Here is a 25892-nt window from a genome sequence, read left to right on the forward strand (position 1 = left end):
AGTTGACATCGTTGGACAGTGCAATGTTGAGTCAGTTTGGTGTGATATAAGCACTGGGAAAGCAAAATGGAGGGTAGGAGTTTGTTATAGGCCTAATAACTCTGATGAGTACAATGAACAATTATATAGAGAAATAGAGGGGGCGAGTAAATCAGTGTGTCTGATAATGAGGGATATTAACTTCCCAGATATTGGCTGGAACTTGTGGGTTGATATTACGTATCACTCACAAGTATGGCTAGTTGGTATCACTAGCAAGGCTTTTATAGATTTATTGGATGATTGTTTTCTACAGCAGCACGTTAGAGAGGCAACAAGAGGGAGTAACAGTCTTGAGCTGATTATCAGCTGTGATCATTCATGCATTAAAAATTTACAGATAAATGAACCACTAGGTGTCAGTGATCACAGTCTACTGATGTGGGATTTCCTTAAAGATGTAACTACCATCAGGAGTAAAGGGAAGGGTTTTTGTTTTCGTAAAGGCGACTACATTGGTCTCAGAGATTTTTTAGGTTCTATACAGTGGGAACAACTGATGATGTTACCAACAGCAAATTTTAAATGGGAAGCATTCAAGGAAGTAATTTCGGAAGCTACTAGTTCTTTTGTTCCAACTAAGAAATACTACCCTATGTTTAGGCCCAAATGGATGTCAGATGAATTAATGTGACTCGTGGCAGTGAAGAAAAATGCATAGGATGCACATAAATTGTCAGGCAACACAGAAGCCTATGGTAGATACAAGCTAGTCGGTAATCAAATCACAATGGAGATTAGGCAAGCGAAGGTAGATTTTGAAAAATTTTTGGCGAAGGATGTAAAGAAAAACAGCAAAGATTTCTTTACTTATATAAACTCTAAAAGGAATGGGATGAATCAGATTGGTGCTATTGATATCGATGGTTTGACTGTAGATGATCATTCTCAGATAGCTGCCGAACTAAATGAGTATTCTGCATCTACATTCACAAATCAGGAGTTAATCGAGGAGAGGGCCAGACGTTTATCAAACTCTAACAGGGAGTTAAATGAATTTGTAATAACTGAGAGCAAAGCGAAGGAGAAATTCTTGAAGTTAAACATAAGAAAGGGTAGATGGGATCTATCCAGTTATATTAAAGGTGGCAAAGGAAGTAAGCAAACCCTTAGCCATAATTATGAGAGTATCCTTGGACTTGGGGGAAGTCCCCACGGACTGGAGATATGCCAGTGTATCTCTAATTCACAAAGGGGGATCGAAGGGTGATACGAGTAATTACAGAGCTGTTAGTTTGACTTCTGTTCGATGGAAAATAATGGAGTCACTGGTTAAAGAAGCATTGCAGGATCATCTAAACAAGACAGCAGTGATAATTGAGACAGAGCATTGGTTTGTCGAGGGGAAGTCTTATCTGACCGATTTGATTGGATACTATCATGTTGTCACAAAGGAACTGGATGGAAAAAATAATTTTGATATCATATACTTGGATTTCAGGAAAGCTTTTGATACTGTTGCACATGGAAGACTACTGTACAAACTGGAGCTGTATGGGATTAAGGGCAAGTTGCCACATTGGAAAAGATGGTTGAGTGGGAGAAGACAGAGAGTGGTAATTCATGGGTACTGCTCTATGTGAACTATTGTTATTAGTGGTGTCCATTAGGGTTCGGTGTTGGGCCCATTGTTGTTTTGTATAATTATTAATGATATTGAAGAAGGTATATCAAGCTTAATGTCAAAGTTTGCAGATGATACAAAAGTTGGCATGGTTGTTAATGACAGTATGCTGCTGCAACAGGATCTGGAAAAGTTGGGTTGATGGACTGAGAAGTGGCAACTGAAGTTTAACGTTGACAAATGCAAAGTACTGCATATGGGTACCAGTAACCCCAGAGAAATGTACCAACTATGTGAGTTGGTACATATAGTGGGTAGTACATATCAGGGTAGTGGAGAATTAAAGAGACCTGGTGGTAATTCTGCAGTCAGTTTTAAAGTTTTCTGAGCAGTGCAGTCTGGCTGCCAGAGTAGGCCATGGGATGAGGTTTTGTCAATGATATTCAGCTATTTTGTGAATAGGGATAAGGAGGTGATTATCCCCTTGTACACCGATGAGCCAAAACGTTATGACCACCTACCTAATACGATGTTGGTCCTCCATGTGCAGCCAAAACAACTTGTACCTGGCAAGGCATGGACGCTACAAGATTTCTAAATGTGTCTTGTGGTATCTAGTACCAACACGTAACCAGCAGATCCTTTAACTCCTGTAAGGTTCATGGTTGAGAAGTGGTAGATCGGAGTTGCTGTTCCAACACAAACCACAGATGTTTGATGTCTGGGGAATTTGAAAGCCAGGGCATACTTGGAAGTCTGCCTCACGTTCCACGAAACAGTCTCGAACGATCTGGGTGGTGTGGTGTGGCGCATTATCCTGCTGAAAGACAGCATCGTCGGAGGGGAAGACTGTTGCCACGGCGCCTTCCTTAGCCAGGTGGGCAGGAGCAGCAGTGTGTAGCACACGCTTCTTGATTAGACTGGGTTTGAGCCCGTGACCACCAAATACGGAGGATGCGGAAAGGTCAGGGAATGACCACCGCATATTACCGGAGCAATATGGCCTTAGTTGCTAATGCTCCTAAAAACCAAATAACAAAAATAACAATAGACTGTTGCTATGAAAGGGTGTGCCTGGCCAGCAATAATGTTTAGTTAGGTGGTAGATATCAGAGTGGCAGGCGCATGGATGACTGTACCCAGGGTATCCCAGCAGAACATCGCCCAAAGCATGACACTGCAGCCACAGGTTTGGTTTCGTACCACGGTGCATCCAGGCACCATAACTTCCCCAGGTAAGCGATGCACGTGTACCCGTCTGTCCACGTGGTACAACGTGATTCATCTGAATGAGTCCAGTTTCGATGCTCGCTTGCCCATTGTAGGAGCTGTTGCCGGTGAACTATGGTTATCATGGGCACTCGAAGTGGCCTGTGGCTATGCTGCTCTATTTTCAGCAGGGTTCTCTGTACTGTGTGTTGTGACACATTACTCCCATCACCGGCATTCCAATTAACACTAAGTTGTGCCACAATCGCCTTTCTGTTGCCACATGCCATCCGGGAGAGCCTTCGCTAAGCTCGAGTATTGATGAGCTGTGGTTGTCCAACACTTCACCATCCGGATCATTGGTTCTCCCTCCTCGGACCACTTTCAGTAGGTACTAACCACGGCCTGCTGTGAGCATTCCACCAGCAGTGCTGTTTCTGATATTCTCTGATCCAGTCATCTGGCCATCACAATTTGGTCTTTGTCAAACTCGCTTAGGTCTGCTGTCTTTCCATCTGAAGAAGAACAAGAGTAATATTGATTAACAGAGGTCAGTATCAGCTGTTTTTTATACCGTGTCTTGACCCATGCACATACCGTAGTTCACCTGCAGCTGCTTCCATTTGCATAACGACTCGCTGGTCATAATGTTTTGGCTCCTCATTGTATAAGGCAGTTGTCAGGCCACACCTTGAATACTGCGTAGAACTCTGGAAGCCTCATTTTAGGAAGGATGTAGAGTTGCTTGAATGAGAACAAGAAGAGCAACAAGACTGGTGAAGGGAACAAAGGTGTGTTCTTATGAATAAATGCCCAAATGTCTGCAAATTGCACCTTCTGGAGACTAGGCACGTGCAAGGCGATCTGATTGAGGTGTATAAGGCCTTGAATGGATTGAGAAGGCTCACTGCTTATGGGATTCTTCCTCTTGCTCAGATTACAAACCTGAGGGGGGAGGGGGGTGTAGATTCAAACTGAGGAAAGACAGTTGTAGAATAGATATGGGGAAGTTTTCCTTTAGCCAGTGGATAGTTGATTGCTGAACAGACTGCCATCTCTTGTTGTGGAAGTTGATAGCTTAAATAAATTTACGGTTGAACTAGACAAACATTTGGAATGAAGGATCAGCGAAACGGGAAGGGTTTTTTTTTTTTTTTATACCGCTTCCTTAATAACTTCAGTAAATATTCTTCAACCCTTTCTATTTAACTGTATCCCCCTCTTTGTTTTGTTTGGTTTTTTGGAGCATTAGCAACTAAGGCCATATTGCTTCTGGGAGATATACTGTGGTCATTCCCTGACCTTTCTGCATCCTCCATATTTGGTGGTCATGGGCTTGAACCCCAACTAATCAAGAAGCGTGTGCTACTCACTGCTGCTCCTGCCCACCTGGATACGGAGGCTTCCTCCCCCCCCTCTCTCTCTCTCTCTAGAAATATTCTCTCCTTAGCAAGCACAGGCGATGCTAAAAAAAATTCTATGGATTCCATCAGTGTTGATCCACTGGTGATATTCTGGCTTAACTTACCCATTTATGGACAAATTCAATGGAAAAGTTTGGTGAAACACAAGCAGTTGCTCTTAACATCTCAAAGGCTTTCGATCATGTTTGGCATAAAGGTCTTCTAAACAAGCTTCATCTTATGGTTTGCCAACTGGTTTTTGTAATTGGTTATCCAGTTTTCTCTCTGATCACTCACTGAGGGTGATGGTATATGGCTCTCTGTCTTCTAGTTCTCCACTAATGCTGGTGTCCCCCAAGGTTCATTTCTTTCCCCCACTCTTTTCCTCTTTTATATTAATGAACTTCTTTCATTGACTGGAAATCCTATCCATAGTTTTGCAGATGATAGCACATTGCATTCCATTTTCCATTTTGAGAAACCTTGCCCTGCTTAATCAGCTTCAACTTCTCGAATATCTGCTACCAATTCTTTAAATGCTGATCTCCAGGTAATTCTTCAGTGGGGCAAAGACAGCTTAGTTGATTTCAATCCAAAAACTCAGTCTTGTCTTATATCTCACAAAAAGGATCCTTCTGCTGCTATGCTTATCTTTGGTGACACTCCGATTTCTAGACAAGTTAATATATCACTTTTGGGGATTACACTGACTTCTAATCTCCCTTGGCACAAGCACATTACAAATATTGCTTCCTCTGCATTTAAAAAACTTGGTTTTCTCTTTCGCTTTCGGCGTTACTTTTCTTCCAAACAGCTGTTCACTCTGTACAAATTGCAAATCCACCCTACCATGGAATATTGTTCCTACATCTGGGGTGGTGCCCCCAAAACCTCTCTCAAGATTCTAGATTCCATTCAGAAGAGGGCAGTTAGGTTAATTAATGACTCCTCTCCAACAGTCTCTCCCCACTCACTACTGCCTCATAGAAGTACTGTTTCTGCTGCATGCCTTTTTTACAGATACTTCCATGTGTACTGCTTTTCTGAATTGGCTTCTATAATTCGCGCTCTTTCTCTCTCTCTCTCTCTCTCTCTCTCTCTCTCTCTTTCAAAACAGTCCGAACATATGCCGCCACCAGCCAACATCCATTTACTGTCCAACTTCAAACTCACAGAACCAACTTTTCATCTTCCTCATTTATTCATTCAACTGCTGTTTTCTGGAACAACCTTCGTTCATATATATATTTCCTGAAAATTACAGTCTACAGAAGTTCAAGTGTAATGTCAACAAATATATTCTTTCGTCTTCTCATCCTCCAACCCAAGTATGGTGCCAAGTACTATAGGTTCTAATACCTCTCGTGTTTGGGGTTTTCATTAAAAAAAAAAAAAACCTAACAGTAATTATATTTCCCCCTCCCCCACCACTTTAGACTTGTAAAAGTTAAATCATTCACCAATACCAGACTGCAGAGTAATTTTTGGAAACATTGTTATTAGTGACTCTTAATGTAAACATCCATAGAATAAATTTTATAAAAGCAGTATGTATTTAAACAATGTTGTTTCTTATGAACTTTCCTTCCAATTTTAATTTTTGTAATAGAATTTTATTAGAACTTTCATCAGCAAGGATATAAATTAATTTGTTAATATACCTACTGATATCTGTGGTTAATCTCATTTCTCAGTTATCTATACTTTGGAATTTTACTAGCAAAAAGTGAATTACTGAACTGTTTTATAGATCAAGCAAGATGTATTGAGTCCACATGTATTATATCTGTTGGAAACTTTACTGGAATGCTTTCAAGATGATAGCTGGCCTGTAAGAGATGGTAACTATCATATTAGAAATTCTATTAAAAAATTAGTAGTTATGGTTAGTATAGAGGTTATAACTTCATATTATATCACTTATCCAAATTGTGTTACAATTCAGCATATAATTTTGCTGCTTAAAAAAAAAAAAATGAAAGTATTTATAGCAAGACATGTTGATAAAATATTAAATCCAGTAATAACTTATAAAAGTGTATAAGACATGGATATAAAATATGGCTATTCCCTGCTTTAAATCTACATCAGTCAGATTTAATTCCAACACACTAAACACAGTTCTGCTAATATATACATTTCATTGTTTGATATCTGAGTCTGGAGATTATCAGATCGTTGCACAAATTTCTGCATTGCTACATGCCTTTGCTATGGATACTTCCACAAGCACTATTGTTTTTTGAATTAGCATTGTGTTTCCAGAAAAATTCATCAGAAAAATTCCACAAAAGCATCTTCTGTGGGAGCACAGAAGATGCTTGTATCAAGCATCTTCTGGCTTCTCAGCCTATATACAGTATTAGAGTACTGTAGGTTCTAATACTTTTCATGTTTGAGCCCACCATAGAAGAGATGGGGGAACAGTAGTGAGCTATAGTGGGCTCATGAGAGCCCATTGTCATTTTTATTTAGTTTATTTTATTTATTTATTATTATTATTTTTTTAATTTGCAAGTTTATTGTCGAAACAATCATTTATCTTACAAATTAAATCCTGAATTCAATCATCACGATTATGCGACATAATCATGGTTGTCTTGTATTTGTCGGCTACATTAATTTAGCATGCATATTTTACAGAATTTGCCAATTTTCAGGAAGCAGAAGCAGAAGAAGAAGAAGAAGAAGAAGGCTATCTGAACAGTCTTTTGTCCTTTCAAACCGAACAACTCTCAAACGATGATGCTCAAAAGCAGAAAATGTCCTAGCTTGTGGATGAGGTTGCACTTAGTCAATCAAATATAACATCAGAACAATCTACTAGTACAAAAAAACCAGCATGATTGCTAAAGAACTTGATGTTAAAATTATAAAGATTGGTCGTGTTCAGGCCATGTGGGCATCTTGTAGCTTGCGGATGGCAATTGCGGTTTAGAGGAATTATCCCGCTTTGTGCAACATTTTAAAACAGAAGTTAATCTGATTAGCATCCTGTTGAATATTCAGGATTATTAAACAGACTTTTAAATCTGGAATTTCTTAATCATTTAGCACTAATGATCGACATCCTGCAGACCTCTCTTACCTTTCAAGAGAATTACAGAGTTGCAACATCGCTATATTAAAAGCAGATAAATTAATTATTCGAATTATCAATGCTATTGATAATTTGAAAAATTCTGAAGGAAATTTATGAAGCTAAATTTGAGAGCATACTGAAGTCAAAAGAATTTGAGGGAATCAAAATCAAAAGTAAGAACACATTTAAAAAATTATTAATAAATCAACTGCATTATTTTATCCTTAAAAGATAGGTTATTAATGGAACAGAGTAATTTTAAATTAATTAAAGAAAATAATGATATCATCAACGGTGAGGAATTGAAAAAAATTTTAAACATATGCTACCCAGAAACGTGGAATATGGAAGAACTTTCATCTCCTTGGCAAGAGGCTAGAAAAGGTAGACAAAAATCTGTGATTTTTGTGTACCTTTTCTAGAATAGTTTGTTTTTTTATGTAATATTAATATATTCTAGAATGTTTTGCAATAGTTCTTTATATTATTTGTTATATGAGAGTATTTCAAGTTATTTTTTATTTGCAATATTAAAATTTTATTATGAAAAAATATATATCTATTATATTTCCTTAGTTGTACAAAAAAAAAAAAGGATAAAATGTCGGCAAAACTGCGAGCTCATCGTTAAAATATTCACAATTCACCACTGGTGGGGAACCTCAGTTCAGTAGACAGAAGTATAAAAATGCAGATTCCTTCCATTGAAATGAAGGCTTTCTGAATCAATGAAATGTATAAAGATTTAAAACTGCAACATTATAGTGCTGTAGTAGTAGTAGTAGAGGCATGTTATGCAAGAAAGCAACTGTGTGAGCTTATGTAGCATCAGCAAAAAAAAACAAAAAAACAATTTCACACATCCATTCCCCATAAATGTTTGTCCAGTTCCTCCTTGAATTTATTTAAGCTATCAACTTCCACAATGACAGATGGAAATTTGTTCCAACAATCAACTACCAGCTGGCTAAAGGCAAATTTCCTCATATCTGTTATACAACTGTCTCTCCTCGATTTGAATTTATGCTCCCTCAGATTCGTAATCTGAGCAAATGGAAGAATCCCATCAGAATTGAGCGCGCTAAACCCATTTATCACCTTATACACCGCAATCAGATCACCTCACAGGTGTTCATAGCCTTGCCTAGTCTCCAGTCGCTGCAATTTTCACAACTTAAGCCTGTCTTGGTAAGAGGACCCCTTCATTCCCCTCACCAATCTTGTTACCCTTCTCTGTACTCGTTCACGCAACTCTACATCCTTCCTAAAATGAGGCCTCCAGGCCTGTCCACAGTACTCAAGGCATGGCCTGCCCATTGCCTTATACAAAGGGATTATCACCTCCTTTTCTCTACTAGCAAAATTCCTATATATCATTGACAATACCCCATGACCTGCTCTGGCAGCCTGTCTGCATTGCTCAGAAAACTTCATATGTGACTGCACAATTACTCCCAGGTCTTTTTCATTTTCTACCACCCTAAGTGTAGTACCACACAGCTGGTACATTTGGCTGGGGTTACTTCTACCCAAATGCAGTATTTTGCATTTGTCAATGTTAAACTTCAGTGCCACTTCTCAGCCCATTGTTAAAATATTCATAGCTCATCATGTGTGGGGAACCTCAGTTCAGTAGACAGAAGTATAAAAATGCAGATTTTTTTCCATTTAAATGAAGGCTTTCAGAATCAATGAAATGTATAAAGATTTAAAATTTCAACTGTATAGTGCTATAAACTGGATTATCTAAAGAAGGTAAACAAATGGCAATCAAAATCACTGCTAATATTTGGAAACGGAACAAGAGTCTCAAAAAAGATGCACAAAATAGAGGCAGGACATATAATTTCTTATTCCATTACTAGGAATCACAAGACTAGAAAAAGCATGAAGAATAATCTTGATAAAGTTAGAAAAAGTACAAAAAGTTGGAGAGAATTAAGGTGATATGAAACTGATTAGCAGTATGAGCCATTGAAAATAAATCAAGATTAAAGAAAAACAATGAAGTCTACAGACCAGTTTATATATTATTATTGAATATTTTTACCTCATTAGAAAGTGTTCTCTATCAGGGCAACTGGCAAGGCCATGAACAGTGCAGTCAAAGAATTCTGAGTTCTTAAAAACAGATGTTTTTTTTTTTTTTTTTTTAATTTTTTTTTTTTTTTTTTTTTTTTTTTTTTGTTTCCTTTTTTGGGCCGACTGGGCTAGCCGGGTGGGTAAAGTGCCTGCCTAGCAACCCAAAGGTCGCGGGTTCGATTCCCGCCTCGGGCTTGGATCAAAGTACTGCAAAAACCTTGGGAGGTGCATTATGGCCACAGAAGCCTATGCGCCAACAACTACCAAAAAAAAAAAAAAAAAGTTTCCTTTTTGTCATTTTTTTCACTCTTAATTAATGTACTAAATTGTGTTTGATAAATAGCTTTAATACCCCTGATCATGTCTGTTAGATTATTTTTAATATTGGCTAGGCATTTAATAAATTATAACTTAAAATTCTTAGAGCCCTTGTAATTAGTAACTTGAAGTGTAGTGCACTGTAGTATTTCAATTATAGTAGTAGTAGTAGTAAATAAGTAGCTAGAAGGTTCTTATTGTACAGATTGGAATTTTTTTTATTGCTAAAAAATTAGAAAGGCAATACCATTATTTGAAATGTAATAATGTGCCAAAGACCAGAATAATGCATCAAAGCAAAAAGCCCAAACTGGTGGAAATGCTTTGGCTTCAGAGAGAACAGTTAATGGTGGTTCTTTTATGAATCATAGGTATATCTGTTGTGCTAATCTTTTTTGCTGAGTTATCTGTAGTGCGACATGATATAAATAAATTTTCTGTTTATACTCGGAACGACCACACAGTCAGAGGAGTTCACAAGATGCAGAAAATATGAGAAAGTACTGTATTTAGCAATCACAGGCTTGAACCCCAGTCACGCAAAGCACATATACTTATGTACCTTTGCACATGGCTACAGCAGCTGTGAAGCCACTCATAATATATCAGAACAGTGCTGTAGACTACACTCATACAACATGAGACATGACAAGATCCTTTGATCCACCGAGGGACTTCATGAAGTTAAGAACAACACCTGGACCTAAACCATCTCATCCTAGCTGAAAACGTTTATCTGCATTCAGTCTGTCAAGGACATCCCTCACTACATTACTAATTCAACACCAGGACCCATTGTTTCCTGCAATGGAACACTCACATTGATATCAGTGTTGAGCATGCTCCAGTACAGGACTAAGCTTGTGATGTTATTTGGTTTTTAGGAGTATTAGCAACTAAGACCGTATTGCTCTGGGGATATGCGGTGGTCATTCCCTGACCTTTCCGCATCGTTCATATTTGGTGGGCACGGGCTCGTACCTAAACAGGACTAAGCTGGGTGCATCCAATCCAGATAGGTACCAACAGGGAACACACATTAATCTCTCCATCTTTCAACTTTCACCCTGTGCAGGTGTTAGGCCACTGCAGGGGATCTCCTCTATTCCCCATTTCCTCCTTTCCTGGTGGACTCCCCATCTCATCCCTCACCATTTCTGGACTGTGTCCCTTCTCTTCCTGGTCCTTTCAGTTGTCTCTCTTTTTATAGTGATCCCCAGATTGCCTTTGTTCCTGGGTGACATACTGCCAGAGAACAAACTAAGCCCTTAGTGCCCTGGCTTGTCTCCCTGTGACAGGACAGTAACTAGAGATTGGTGGTGCTCTATAGCCTCTAGGCTAAGTGGCCAGATGAGCATCATAACAACATGTCCCACACTAACTATTCGGCCCTAAAAGAGTGCTGTATAAATGCAGAGGTGATGGACACCCACTAATAACATTAGACCAAGAAGAGTGGTACCCATTAATAACAGCCTTATGTATGCCTCTCAACCATCTCTTCATGCCACGCTGTTCCAATATATACAATGGTGTTTCATGTAAAACAGTATCAAAACCTTTTCTGAAATGTAAGCATATGATGACAAATTATTTTTTTGTCATAATAGCCAATTAGATTGGTCAGACAAGATCTCCCCTTACCAATTTCATACTGTGATTGCCATTTGACTGCATTCTTGTTAAGGTGATGCTGCATTACCACTTTAATCACTGATTCTGTTATTTTCCCTAGAGCAGAAGTCAAGTTTCATCAGGCCTGTAATTTTTATTAAATATTGAAAACAGTAAGGGCTCAGACTAAGCTCTGAGGGACTCCACTAATAACATTAGTCCAAGAAAAGCAGTGTCCATTAATAGCTACCCTCTGTCTTCTCCCACTCAATTATCCTTTTATCATAATAGTAATTTGCCCCCAGTGCCACACTGTTCCAGTTTGTACAGTAGTCTTTCATGTGAAATAGTGTCAGATGCTTTACTGAAATTAAAGTATATGATGCCAAAGTTATTTTTTGTATTTGGTTGCTTTGTTCCTGCATCATTGTAGCCAATCACACTGGTCAGAGAAGATCACCCCTTCAATAAATCCATGCTGTGATTTGCACTCCTGCTAAGATGATTGTGCAGTACTCCTTTAATCCCTGACTCTCTTATTTTCCAGGCGCCTCCATAGCCAGGTGGGCAGGAGCAGCAGTGTGTAGCACACGCTTCTTGATTAGACCAGGGTTCGAGCCCGTCGCCACCAAATACGGAGGATGCGGAAAGGTCAGGGAATGACCACTGCATATCCCCGGAGCAATATGGCCGTTGCTAATGCTTCTAAAAACCAAAATAACAACAAAATAACAATCTCTTATTTTCCCTGGAACAGAAGTCAAATCTTACAGCTGCTGTAATTACTCACATTTCACTGGCCACAAGAGCCGAACATTATAGTGGTCAAGTCATTCTTTGTGTGATCTGAAAAACGATTTCTGAAAACTACAGTTTGTTTTTAGTTTTGAAAAGTTTTTCTGCTGTTCATGCTAACTAAGGTAGATTTCTTGCATATTTTAAGCTAATTTCAGAAAGGAAAACGTTCCTTTTATTACTAACTAACTTTATATCGCTTAGTCACTCTAGAGCAGAGGTTCTCAATGGGGGTGAAAATTGGTTTTTTTGGAGGTAAAAAAATCATGGGTATTACAATGGGTACATCTATGAGACATCTATGAGTACATCTATGAGACAGCGAGTGGAGAGACTCTGTTAAAGATGAGTCATTAATTAACCTAACTGCGCTCTTCTGAATGGAATCTAGAAGCTTGAGAGAGGTTTTGGGGACACCGCCCCAGATGTGGGAACAATATTCCATGGATTTGTACAGTGAACAGCTGTTTGGAAGAAAAGTAACGAAGTAAAGAGATATATCATCTTGCCTAGAAATCGGAGTGTCACCAAAGATAAGCATAGTAGCAGAAAGATCCTTTTTGTGAGATATAAGACAAGACTGAGTTTTAGAAGGATTGAAATCAACTAAGTTGTCTTTTCCCAACTGGAGAATTACCTGGAGATCGGCATTTAAGGAATTAGTAGCAGATATTCGAGAAGTTGAAGCTGATTGAGCAGGGCAAGGTTTCTGAAAATGGAAAGTGGAATGCAATGTGCTATCATCGGCAAAACTATGGATAGGATTTCCAGTCAATGGAAGAAGGTCATTAATATATAAGAGGAAAATAGTGGGGGAAAGAACTAAACTTTTGGGGACACTAGCATTAGTGGACAAGTTAGAAGACAGAGAGCCATCTACCATCACCCTCAGTGAGCGATCAGAGAGAAAACTGGATAACCAATTACTAAAAACAGTTAGCAAACCATAAGATGGAAGCTTGTTTAGAAGACCTTTATGCCAAACACGATCGAAATCCTTTGAGATATCAAGAGCAACTACTTGTGTTTCACCGAACCTTTCTATTGAATTAGTCCATAAATGGGTAACATAAGCCAGAATATCACCAGTGGATCGACACTGACGGAATCCATATACTGGCGATCGTTGATCAGACAGAAGGTTTCTAGGTAGTTTAAGACTTTGCGGTTAATGGATTTCTCCATTACTTTAGAAAGAGTAGAATTAATTGCAATGGGACGATAATTGGATGGGAGGGATTTGTCACCCTTTTTAGGAACTGGGTGGATATGAGCAAATTTCCAAGCAGAAGGAAAAACACCTTTGGAATAAGAAAGTGAAAAAAAAAGGCGGCAAAGAATAGGAGTAAGTTCAGGAGCACAGGTTTTGAGAACAAGTGAAGAAATACCGTCAGGACCTGGAGCTTTCTTAGCATCAAGATTCGTCAAGATCCTTCTGACATCCTTTTGGTGGAAGACCACAGGAGGCATTGAATGGATCATGTTGGGAATGGTGGGAGGTGTTTTACCAAGGACAGTAATATGTGAGTTGGAAGAAAAATGGGTTGCTAGCAGGTCAGCTTTATCCTTGGCTGAAGTAACAATAGAACCATCTGGTTTTGACAGAGGTGGGAGCAGAGATGGGCAAAATTGCGGCCAATAGCTTTGGCAAGAGGCTAGAATACTTGGCTACCATTAGTGCAAGAAGCAAGTTTTCTACTCTTACTTTTTCAAAATCTAGTTTGGACTGATTAATAACTGCTTTACAATTGTGCTGCGCCTCCGTAGCCAGGTGGGAAGGAGCAGCAGTGCGTAGTACACGCTTCTTGATTAGACCGGGGTTCGCGCCCGTCACTACCAAATACGGAGGATGCGGAAAGGTCACCGCATATCCCAGAGCAATATGGCCTTAGTTGCTAATGCTCCTAAAAACCAACAATAACAATTGTTGCGAGCTTTGGTGTAGGCAGAAAATGAAACTGAAGAATTAGAAACAAGCCAATTACGATATGCAACATTCTTCTCCTGAATGGCCTTAGCACATTTATTTGAAAACCAAGGTTTGGATAAATGACGAGATTTTAAAGTGGAGTGTGGGATAAAGGATTCCATTCCTACAAGAATAATTTCACTGACAAGATCTGAGAAAACGTTGACATCAGAAGTTTTGAAGCAGTAGTCCAACCAAGGAAAAGAAGAAAAGAAATCTCACAGGCCATTGCCATTTTGCATTCTGTAAAGCCAAACAACACGAGGTTGGGAATAGCCATGAGATGAAGGCTCCATTGGAGAAGAGACAATCACCAAGTTGTGATCTGAGGTGCCTAAAGGACCACTCATTTCGACTGTGTACTTAGAAAGGTTGCTTTTGAGAAGTAGATCAAGCGTGTTGGCTCTATGGTTAGGATTGTCCAGTATTCTTGTAGGTAAATGAACATTCTGTGCAAGGTCATTAGTAATTGTAAAAGCCTTAGCATCAGTTTAAGGGAACACCCCCTTAAAAAGCCGTTGGCTTATGTGTTCTCCCTTCCTTTTTTGCTGTTATCTCCCAAAAAAGTGTAACATAAAATAGGGATAAACAAATTATTATTATTATCTCGACCAGCTGGGTCGGTGTGACTTGAAAACGGAAGCCAGTTGGAGTTGCGAAAATTAAAATCACCAAGGAAAATTACCCGACTGTTAGGAAAGTTGTACTGGAGAAAGTCAAGTTGCAGAGAGAGGAAGTCAAAGAGCTCCCAGTGATTAATGGAGTTGGAAGAACGGTAGAGACAACAGATGAATTTGACAGAATGAGGTAGAGAAAATTTTAAGCCAGAGAAAATCAAAAAGAGGAGAGTCCAAATTACCAAGTCTCTGACAGGGAATATCGGAACAGACATATGCAGAAGTACCACCTTTGAGGCGAAAGGAATCATACAGCGAATAATTTGGGCAACTGAGATGAGCAGTAGTTGAATCAACCAATAAAGTATAATATCTTATTTCTTAATATTTAATTTATGTCATTTGGTTTTCTTTTCCCCTGACACAACTGATTTTTATCATATAGGTATATTATATTAGGAATGAGTGAGAAATTTTAAAAAATGAAGATGGTGGGCATGATTTGATTCAACCACCATTGGTTTTTATTAAATATTAAAAACAGTAGGGGCGTAGATTGAAATTGCTTTTCAACGCATAAGTGCTTATGCATTATATGTCTCCACAATCCTTGGCATTTGCACCTTTCTGACAGCTGTGACCTTGGAGATGGCATGGGTTATTTATTTATTCTTTTGTTTCATTGGTCAGTATATGAGGCATGGATGGGATTAGGAAATGTTTGTCTATTGTTTCTACTTTCTAAGTGACAATTAGTAATGATTTATTATTTCCTTGTGGAAGTTGTTTATTTTTCATCCACAGTGCTTTTGTGAGTGACATGGGCTATGAGAGTTTAATAAAAAAAAATTTTAACCATTTTTGATACGATGATTAGTTTTTTTAGAATGTGAAGGAGACATGGATTTAGCAAATGAGATTGGCAAACACAAAAACAACATATGCTGTATGGCTTGGATTTTTCGAAAACTTAATGAAGTATCACTTTAACTTCAAGGGAAATTATTTATGGTGATAGCTGCAAACACATATTAAAAGCTTGCACTGAAAAACTGCAAATATTTTAAAGTAATTTAATGAGAAAACAATTTCATGGTCTGCAAGAGTTAGATGAAATCAATGAATCTTTCACCGAGAATGATCTTAAGAATTATTCAGATCATTTGTGTTCTTTAAGAGGTGAAATGAAAAATAGATTTTTAAATATGTTTTCTTTTGAAGTGAAGCCGTAAATGTTAGATCCAATTGGATGCGACACTGGGTTCTGCTAGTGAGGAAATTCAAGGACTCAGTGAATTAAGTAATGAAGAATGCAAATATAAATTCGAAAAACGTGGAATGGCTGAGTTGTGGTGATCATAAACAACTAACTTCATTATCCAACAATGTGATTGAAATGGCCAAAGTACTTCTTTATTTTCCGCTTATATGGTTGAAAGTGGTTTTAATTCAGTAAATAAAATAATAACAAAGGAAAGAAAACAATTGATATATGTTGATGAGGGGACATTAGAAATAAACTTACTAACAAGTAAGTTTAATTGCTAAGAAGCATCAGGCTCAGGAATTCCATTGAATAAAAAGAGTAAGTATAAAGTATTTTCTTGTTTAATATTTCATGGGGCGATTAAGAAAAAAGATTATCTAAAAAAGCCCTTTTGGGGGCAATAATTAAAAAAAAGGTTGAGAAACACTGCTCTAGAGGCATTGGTCCTGTCTCCTCGTGGCAGGGCTGGAAACCTGGGTGGTAAAGCTAACCACCCAGGGTCAAAATGCACACAAGGGACTATCCACCATGAGAGAGAGAGAGAAAAATTTTTTATTACACCCTAAGAAAAAGTTGTTACAGAGAACTTAATGTTGCAACTGACCCATCACAGCACACATGCCAGTGGTTAACAATGCGAAGACATAATTTGAAGTAAACAAACAAAAAAAAAAAAAAACTCAGTCCAACTAATGTCATTGCGTGGATTCTATATCTTTTATCACATGCAAATTTGTTAATTTGCATGTGATAAAGTATTAAGAGCTATTTAGCTCCCAACAAAATTATGTACACTAAATTGACCATAACCTCTTTCATCAGAAGACATTAAAAAAGGACACAATCATTCAAGAACTTCCAGCTTCTTGATCATGCACTTGTTATCTGAACCTCTGAGCAACTCTCCATTCATTGTTCAAAGGTGTCTTGAAAATGCAGCAGGGTTGCCCAAAATGATCAAACTACTCAAATCAGGTTATCTACTAATAGAGACTAGACAACCTGGATGCTAACTTCCATAACCAAAGCTAAGACAAAGCTAAAACCAAAGACAACCTAAGCTAACTTCCTTAAGTGGAATTCCAGTCACAGTCACTCCACATGCCACTCTTAACTCTTGTAAAGGAGTTATAACTGAATAGGACCTGCTAAATATTTCATGAGAAATAGTCCAAGTGTTGCACGAGCAGAAAGTGATGCAAGCCAGAAGAATTTAGATTCAAAAAAGATACTAATCTAGTTCCAATACATAACATTATATTAACTTTCAGTACACTGAATTTGCCAACTTCAGTAAAAGCTGGTTACCTAAATTGCTGGGTCCAGCCCTACATTTGAAATTCCATAAGATGCTACAAATGTCAAAAATTTCACCTCTCAAACTACTTGCCAGTGTAATGCTACCTGTCCAAACTGTGGATCAAAAAGTCGTATCCAAATGGAATGCATTTCATCATCACCACTCTGCCCTATTTGCAACTGTGATGATCCAGCTTTTTCTAAAGCATGTGACCTATGGAAATTAGGAAAAAATATACAGAAATATAAAATCAAAAAGAAATTGACACACCAAGAGGTGAGAAAGCAAGTGAAGGATTGAAGCTGCACTTCAATCCTAAAAGATTGAAGACTGACCAGATGGATCAATGCTTTTTAGTCATTCCTTTTGTAGAAGAACCTGTAAAGTTTTGCAGGATCTCCTAAAATGATTAAGAGACTGTAATCAGGGGACTTATTAATAGAAACTCTGAACCAAAGGCACTCTGAAAAACTTATTACTGGAATCCCAGTGAAAGTATCTCCCCATGCACTACTAAATACAGAATCGATACAGATAAGGATATTAGTTTATCCAGTTGTGTGTGCTGGATATTACAGAAGAAGGAATAACCCAAGAGTACAGGAACAAAATGTAATTAATTCAAGCCAAGCAAATTATGATTAAAAAAAGATAATAAACTTACCCCCACCAGGGATATTATTTTCACATTCAATACTCCCAACTTATCCTCATCTAAAAGTAGGTTATCTATTTTGCTGCATTTACACCTACATTTTTGACTTGGTGCATTATGGCCTCAGCTGCCAGTGTGCCATTAAACACCAAACCAACTAACTAATCTCCCTACGTTCCCAACCCTTTGAGATGTAATAAATGCCAAATATACAGCCACTGTCAAATGGCATGCAGAGCAGAGCAGATCATATGCCTCAAATGTGGATCTCCAAATCATATATAAAATGACTGATGAAAACAATGACCTGCCCAACTGGAAAGGTGACCACCCAACTTGAACATACTTTAAGAAATATTATAGGTGAAAAAGCGAGAAAAGAATAGTTAAATAAAAAGTTGAACACAAATTTATCACGAAGCAAAGAAGCTAAATCCAAATGTACTGCCTGTGCCAGATGTGTTACCTCACAAATTTCTCTCTCAATAAAGACCTATTCTCTCCATCAAAAGGATCATATTACAACAGATGCTGCCTGTGCTGTTGTGACCATCTTTTACCTATGTTTATTATTTGTACAAAAACATCAAACAGCACTCAAAATAATGTCGCAGTTCCTACTAATATATCAATCCCCAAATTGGGCTTGAACCACCATCTCTCAGCAGTAACTCAGTGTATCTCAATAACCTAAGCTAATACTCTGAGAATATCAGCATTATCTCCTCCTCCAGTGATTGCTACCACATCCCATAGTTCAAATTCAAATGTCACAAAGAATATTATAGATGTGTCAATGGACACAGATGAACCATCCAAACAGAAAGATCCTAGAAAGATACTAGAAATTTATGTATAAGAAGATATGGAACTGTTTGTCCTATCTTTCTGAAAAAAGACAAACTGAAGTCTGAATGATATAAACCAGCCACACATTAAAAACAATCAGATACAGCTTTATCAGATAAATACAAATGTTGCCTCCTATCACATAGTGGAATTGCAGCACTGACGAAATCCAAGATTTAATTAATCACTATTTTCCAACTGGCCTCACAAATTTCCCTTTCAATTGAGAACTAATCTCTCCATCAAAGAGGTTATATTACAACAGATGCTGCCTGTAGTATTGTGACCATCTTGGTAAATTCACAGATCCCAGCTAAACATGTCACTCTTCTGACCCTGATAGAAGCTGTTGCGTTACATCTAATTATTCATGTTGCGATAACACTTTGCTCAATCTCTCTATCCCCAAACCATATTTATTCATTAACACATCTAGAAGATTTCATAATATAGCTACCTCTATCTCTCTGTATACTAGAAGATTTTAATGGGCATCGCCCTTTATGGGGGGGGGGGTCCACAAAAGTAGATGCACATGGCCAACTAATTTGAAAGCCTTCTGGAGACACAATATCTTGCCATTCTCAAAGGTGAAAGAAGATATTTGACATTAGACTTGACTCTCTTCTCTTGAAAATTAGGTTGTAATTTTCAGGAAATATGTGTGAAGGGGAAGTTGCTCCAGAAAACGATAGTTGAAGAAATAGTAGTAATGGCAAATGATGCACAAATGCAAGCTTATATAGCATTAGCCAAAAAAAAAAAAAAAAAAATCTCCACTGTTTGTCCAACCATACCCTCCAAGAATTTGTCTAGTTCTTCCTTGAATTTATTAAACCCATCCATTTCCACAACAGATGGAAACCTGTTCCAACAGGTTTCCATCTGTTGCTGAAGGCAGACTTCTGCACATCTATCCTACTCCTATCCTTAACTTGAATTTATGCCCTCTTATGTGTGTAGTCTCATCAAGTGGAAGAGTGCCACTAACATTCACCTTACTCAATCCTTTCAAGGTTTTGAACACATTAATCATATCTCCTGCAGGTGCTTATGCTCTTTCTGTGTAAGACTATCCTTTTGTTCCCGTCACCAGTCTGGTTACACTTCTCTGCACCTGTTCTAGCAGATCTACATCTTTCCTAAAGTTAGGGCTCCATACCTGTATACAGTACTCAACATGCAGCCTGACCATGGCCTTATACAAAGGGATAATCACTTCCTTATCCATGCTGTCAAGTTTCTTTATATCACTGACAAAATCCCATGAGCTGTCCTGGCAGCATGTCTGCACTGCTCAAAGAATTTCATGTCTGACTGCACAATTACTTCCAGGTCTTTTTCATTCTCCACTACCCTGAGTGTAGTACCGCAGAGTTGAGTTGAGTTAAGTTAAGTTACTCTGGGGTTACTGCTGCTGATGGTTCTTGTACTTAAACTGTGTGATGTCATCTAATTCGTGAGGGATGATGAGGTCAAGAATGTTCTCTCTACTAGTATTATCTCTGACTTGCTGGAACAAATAATAATCTGGTTTATTTAGAAACATTTTTCTCTGAGTTGAGTTCCCTTCCACTTATTCCAATCAGTCTGGGGCAGATTGAAGTCACCATAATAATACATTCACGCTTGCTTGCCCATTCCATTTGCATGTGAAGACTCTTCATATTCTTCACAATCTCGTCTGTAGATTTTTCTCACTCTCATTATATTTTTGCTTTCAATTAACTCACGCCACACAGATTCTTTGCTGGCAGATGTAACTTCAGACTTGGCAAAAGCTCTTTTCACACTCAGGCTGCTTTTGATAAGAATCATGACCCCACCACTCCTCCTATCTTTCCTAAATACGTTATACGTACTGTAGTGGAACTTGCCATCCCAATTCCCAGGTGGCACCATGTTTCTGTTAGCCCTTATTATGTCAGTATTAGTTGTCCTAACCAGGAGTTCAAATTCTGCAATTTTATTGACAACATTCCAGACATAACTGTAGACACAGTTGAGACTAAGTATTCTTCTGTAGTTTACTGTGACACACCCTTTGAAGTTATTTATGCTTGTTTCCCCTATCTTTCATATCCTGTTCATATGAAACATTTCTACACTCAGAACTTTCATCTTGCAAGCATTGGCTGTTGAGGCAACAAGCAACAATTCTTGAGGTAAGTGCAAGCATTACTTTGACCCATATCATCATATAAATGCAGATCTGTATTGCCCTTCTCCCCCAACTAGCAGTTCCCCTGAACCCTTAAGGTATCCTCAGTGATTTTCTGAGGATACCTTAAGGGGCAAAAATACATTAAGGGTACTGGAAAAAATCCTTGCACCAACTTTGTTCAAATGCATACCATCTCTACAAAATAGATTCCATATACCCACAGGTGAAGGCCACACTGATAAAAATTTCACCCTAGAGTCTTGCAGATTCCCTAAAGTCTTAAGTTAATCCACAAAGCTTTCAGCATGAATCCCTCCCAGAGGCATAGCTAGGTTTTCGGCACCCTTTGCAAATTCGTGGCTACGCACCTTTTTTGATAATTGGTAAAATCATAATAAATAATAAGTACAGTCGGACCTCTGTTTAACAAACTTCTTTTTAGTGAATTGTTCTATTTAGAGATAAATGTTTTCTTTTTACTGAATTTTTTTAGAATTCGATAAATAGAATTTTATTTTTTACTGAATTTTTTTAGAATTTTTTAATTTCTTAGTTTTATAGAAACGAAAATTTTCTTCATTTGTAAAACGAAGAAAATTTCCATATAACGACTGCATTATGAGATTTAACTGGGTACACACCGTTTGCACCCTTTGCACCCATTGGCCTTCAAGCAAGCAATAGTGCTGTTGTTATACCCAAATTAAAAGATAGAGATTACCATCTGTAACTCAGTGGGACCCTAAAACCTATCCGACTACCTATCCCATATACCGAGAAGTTGAGCTGGTCAACTACTTTCTGTGTATCCATAGCCAGTGGGCAGACCAAGGCTCTGGTCAACCTTCTATTGTAAGCACCCTGTTAGAGATTTAGAAGAGAGTGGTTTTCCTTTATCCTGACAAGTAGTCATCTGTTGTTTCATGGAAGTGAAATGGCACCGTTTCAAAGCTATTGGCCTATCATCGAGCACAATATGAGATACAGAGGAAATGATGCCTCCCACACTACTATCGTAGTTTTTTTTCTTAAGAGTTATCTATGGTGTATCCACACCGATATTATATAGATGTAAAACTCTTACTCTTAACGTATTATGACTTGTTGCATTTAGTTATTTTAAATTATTTCACTTTGTACTTTTGTTGGTAACAAATTAATAAATTCATTCTGAATTTCTGGAGATAAATAATTAGTGTGGTGTTTAATATGTGATTCCAGAGCATTTTTCATACCAATGTCAAATTGGCTAACAAATTTTATCAAGTTTTAAAATACGCCACAATTTTTTTTCCTTCGGTATCGATATTACTAGCATGTCCACAAAATGCCAAATTATTTTCAGCACAGAACAATATACATTTCAATATATGACTCCATTTCGCTTCTTAGTGCTGCTTGTGCAGCATCATCAATTAGTCCACCTTTTTGAAGACCCTTTTCTCATAATTTCCATTTTGTGAAATTGTTTTATGTGTTGTAATGAATTCTCATGAAAAAGAACTTTTGGGTTTAGATGTTTCCAATCCTTAAATCCATCTGAGCTGCAAAATGGAACATTATTTGTGCCAGATACAAATAAGAGGTACGGAAAACAATATATTGCATCTTTGTTTTTGCAATAAAATAACCGCTTCCTCTTTGTTTTTTTTTTTTTTCAATACCTTTATTTTTGTATTTCCACGAATAGTTGAAACATCGGCCATTAGTGACAGGATACGTATTTAAGACTATATGTTTGGAACTGTGTTGCACCATAAGAGATCTGTTTTTGTAGGTATTAAAGTTCCATGTGGTTGGATCATTAAAATTTAGACTTACATGTTCCATGTTAATATTATTGCTGCCATCATTTTCTTCTGCCAACTGTTGTTGGCTATTGTCCACACTTTCTAGTTCTTTTAAAAGAACTTCAACTGTTTGAGCTTTTTCTTGGACTTCCATTTCAGTGGCATCATCATTTGTTTCTTCTTCATTCGAATCATTTTCATTTCCTTTGTCACTTTCAGGGTTGGAGTGACTTATTGTAATCCAGTTTTGTAAACTAGTGGAATGTTTTTTTCTAATTTCCTCTTTATGCAGTCTTTCTACGTGGTTCTGATGTCCACTTTTTTTCTTTGGTGGCATGTCTAAAATTAATCCGGCCTGTATTGTTTTATTTAAATTATAAATCACAATATCACAATCAGATGCTACTAAAAGTTTCATCCCTATTAAGAAATATTGTTCAAGGTTTAGGCCGAAATGGTTATCTAATGAACTAATGAGACTCATAACAGAGAAGAAAAATGCATGGGATACATATAAATTATCAAGCGACTCAGAAGCCTATGGCAGATATAAGCTAGTCTGTAATCAGGTCACAAAGGAGGTTAGGCAGGCGAATGCAGATTACGAGAAATCCTTGGCAAAAGATGCTAAGAAAAACAGCAAGGATTTCTTTACTTATATAAACTCTAAAAGGAAGGGGATGAATCTGATTGGTCCACTTGACATTGATGGTTCGACTGTTGATGATCCTGCTCAGATAGCAAACAAACTGAATGAGTATTTTGTATCTACATTCACACATGAGGAATTATTAAGGTTTGAAAATGGCAGAAGGTTATTAAATTGTAGCAGGATACTTAATGATTTTGTAATAACTGAAAGCAAAGTGGAGGAGAAATTGTTCAAGTTAAACATAAGAAAGGCACCTAGGGTGGATGGGATCTATCCAGTTATATTAAAGTAGGCGGAGAAGCAACTAAGCAAACCCTTAATCATAATTATGAGAGCATCCTTGGAATCAGGGGAGGTTCCCACGGACTGGAGATGTGCAAATGTATCCCCAATTCACAAAGGGGGATCGAAGGGTGACACGAGTAATTTCAGACCAGTTAGTTTAACTTCTGTTCCGGGTAAAATAATGGAGTCACTGGTTAAAGATGCATTGCAGGATCATCTAGACAAGACTGCAGCAATAATTCAGACACAGCTTGGGTTTGTTAAGGGAAATTCTTGTCTAACAAATTTGATAGGATATTATGATGTGGTTAGAAAGGAACTGGATGCAAAAAATAATTTTGGTATCATATATTTGGATTTCAGGAAAGCTTTTGACACTGTTGCGCATGGAAGACAATTGTACAAATTGGAGCAGAATGGTATTAAGGGTAAGTTGCTACAATGGATAAAAGGATGGTTAAGTGGAAGAAGACAGAGAGAGGGTTTATAAATTGAAGTTTAACCTTGACAAATGCAAAGTACTGCATATGGGTAGAAGTAACCCCAGAGAAACGTACCAACTGTGTGGTACTACACTTAAGGTGGTAGAAAATGAAAAAGACCTGGGAGTAATTGTGCAGTCAGATATGAAGTTTTCTGAGCAATGCAGACAGGCTGCCAGGGCAGGTCATGGGGTTTTGTCAATGATATATAGGAATTTTGCTAGCAGAGAGAAGGAGGTGATTGTCCCTCTGTATAAGGCCATGGTCAGGCCATGCCTTGAGTACTGCGTACAGGTCTGTAGGCCTCATTTTAGGAAGGATGTAGATTTACTTGAGCGTGTACAGAGAAGGGCAACAAGATTGGTGAGAGGAATGATGGGATCCTCTTACCAAGAGAGGCTTAAGTTCTGCAAATTTCAGTGGCTGGAGAGTAGGCACCTGTGAGGTGATCTGACTGAGGTGTATAAAGCCTTGAATGGGTTGAGCATGCTGAATTCTGATGGGATCCTTCCACTTGTTCAGATTACGAAACTAAGGGGGCATATATTCAAATTAAGAAAAGACAGATGTAGATTAGATGTGCGGAAATTTGCCTTTAGCCAGCGGGTGGTTAATTGCTGGAACAAACTTCCATCTGTCATTGTGGAAGTTGACAGGTTAAATAAATTTAAGGAGGAACTGGACAGGCATTTGGAGGGAATGGTGTAAATTTTTTTTTTTTTTTTGGCTGATGCTGCATAAACTCATACACTTGCTTTCTTGCATCATATGCCACTACTACTATATTCACAATTACCTGTTTATATTGCAATCACAAAAACACTATAACTTATAACTTATTCAGTTTGTACACAATGCTTGAATTGCGAACTACTATGCATTCGAGCATACTCTGATGAAGTGATTGCCTGATTGGTCCCTTGAAAGTTACATTCTGGACAGCAAATAGATCTATGATGCTATGCAGTATGTACTCAGATGTAAGGATGCATGCAGGTTTGAATCGCCGTGTGAAAAATAATTTTCACCCTCCCTGTGCTGTCATCTTGATTCGACATCATCGAGGGGTGCTAATTCGTCAGCTAGCCTTGGGTGTCGAAATAGCTTGGCATTGTACTGATGTGGCCTGTCAGTGACGCCCTACTCCTGTCGGCGCCCTTTGCACCTGCCCCAATGCCAAGGCATTCCTACACCACTGATCCCTCCTATCATGTCTGGGCAGAATTGCAGACACATTCTGATCTAAAGTGCAGCATTTTTTTTTTTCAGCATTTTTTATCCAAAAAATGTTCAGGTTGGGTTCGTTTAATATCGTTAGTCTCCACATGAATAGTAATGTTCTCTCTCTCTATTCCCCTCCTTAAAATTTGATACTGTGTTGTAACATCATCTATTGTTGCCCCTGGCAAACACACCCTGGTTCTGGTTCATCTACCTTTATTACAAAAAAATATTGCCTGTTTACCTGATAAGAGTCTCCTAATAAAACTAGATCACTTTCAACCAGAGTGATGTGCTCTTGACTATTGTTATCTGGGATCCGAATCGGGGCTGCATCACTCGACAGGTCATGAGATATTTGAGTCCCTGACAAGCTCCCAGTTACATTTGTTTCTTCAGTGACTCAAATTCTTCTCATAATGCACCAAGTTTTAATTTAAGATTGGTACACTTCTTACATTGGGTGCAAAGAAAAGAATCATCAGTGGAGCTAGGCAAGTTCACTGGACTCCTTGCAGCACACGCTTCTTGATTA

The 25892-nt window shown here is 38.1% G+C and overlaps 1 protein-coding gene across 1 annotated transcript in view; it reads left to right on the top strand.

The window, feature by feature from the left end:
• LOC150084658 (uncharacterized) overlaps positions 1-25892 on the top strand; it is a 350037-nt gene that overhangs the window by 153357 nt on the left and 170788 nt on the right. The window contains exon 9 of the mRNA XM_090375393.1: positions 5966-6056. Within this exon, the coding sequence (XP_090231519.1) occupies positions 5966-6056 (91 nt within the window). The remainder of the gene's footprint in view (positions 1-5965; positions 6057-25892) is intronic.

Source organism: Mastigoproctus giganteus, chromosome 6 (assembly GCF_048544385.1).
Source record: "Mastigoproctus giganteus isolate SK-2022 chromosome 6, ASM4854438v1, whole genome shotgun sequence".
Lineage (NCBI taxonomy): Eukaryota > Metazoa > Arthropoda > Arachnida > Uropygi > Thelyphonidae > Mastigoproctus > Mastigoproctus giganteus.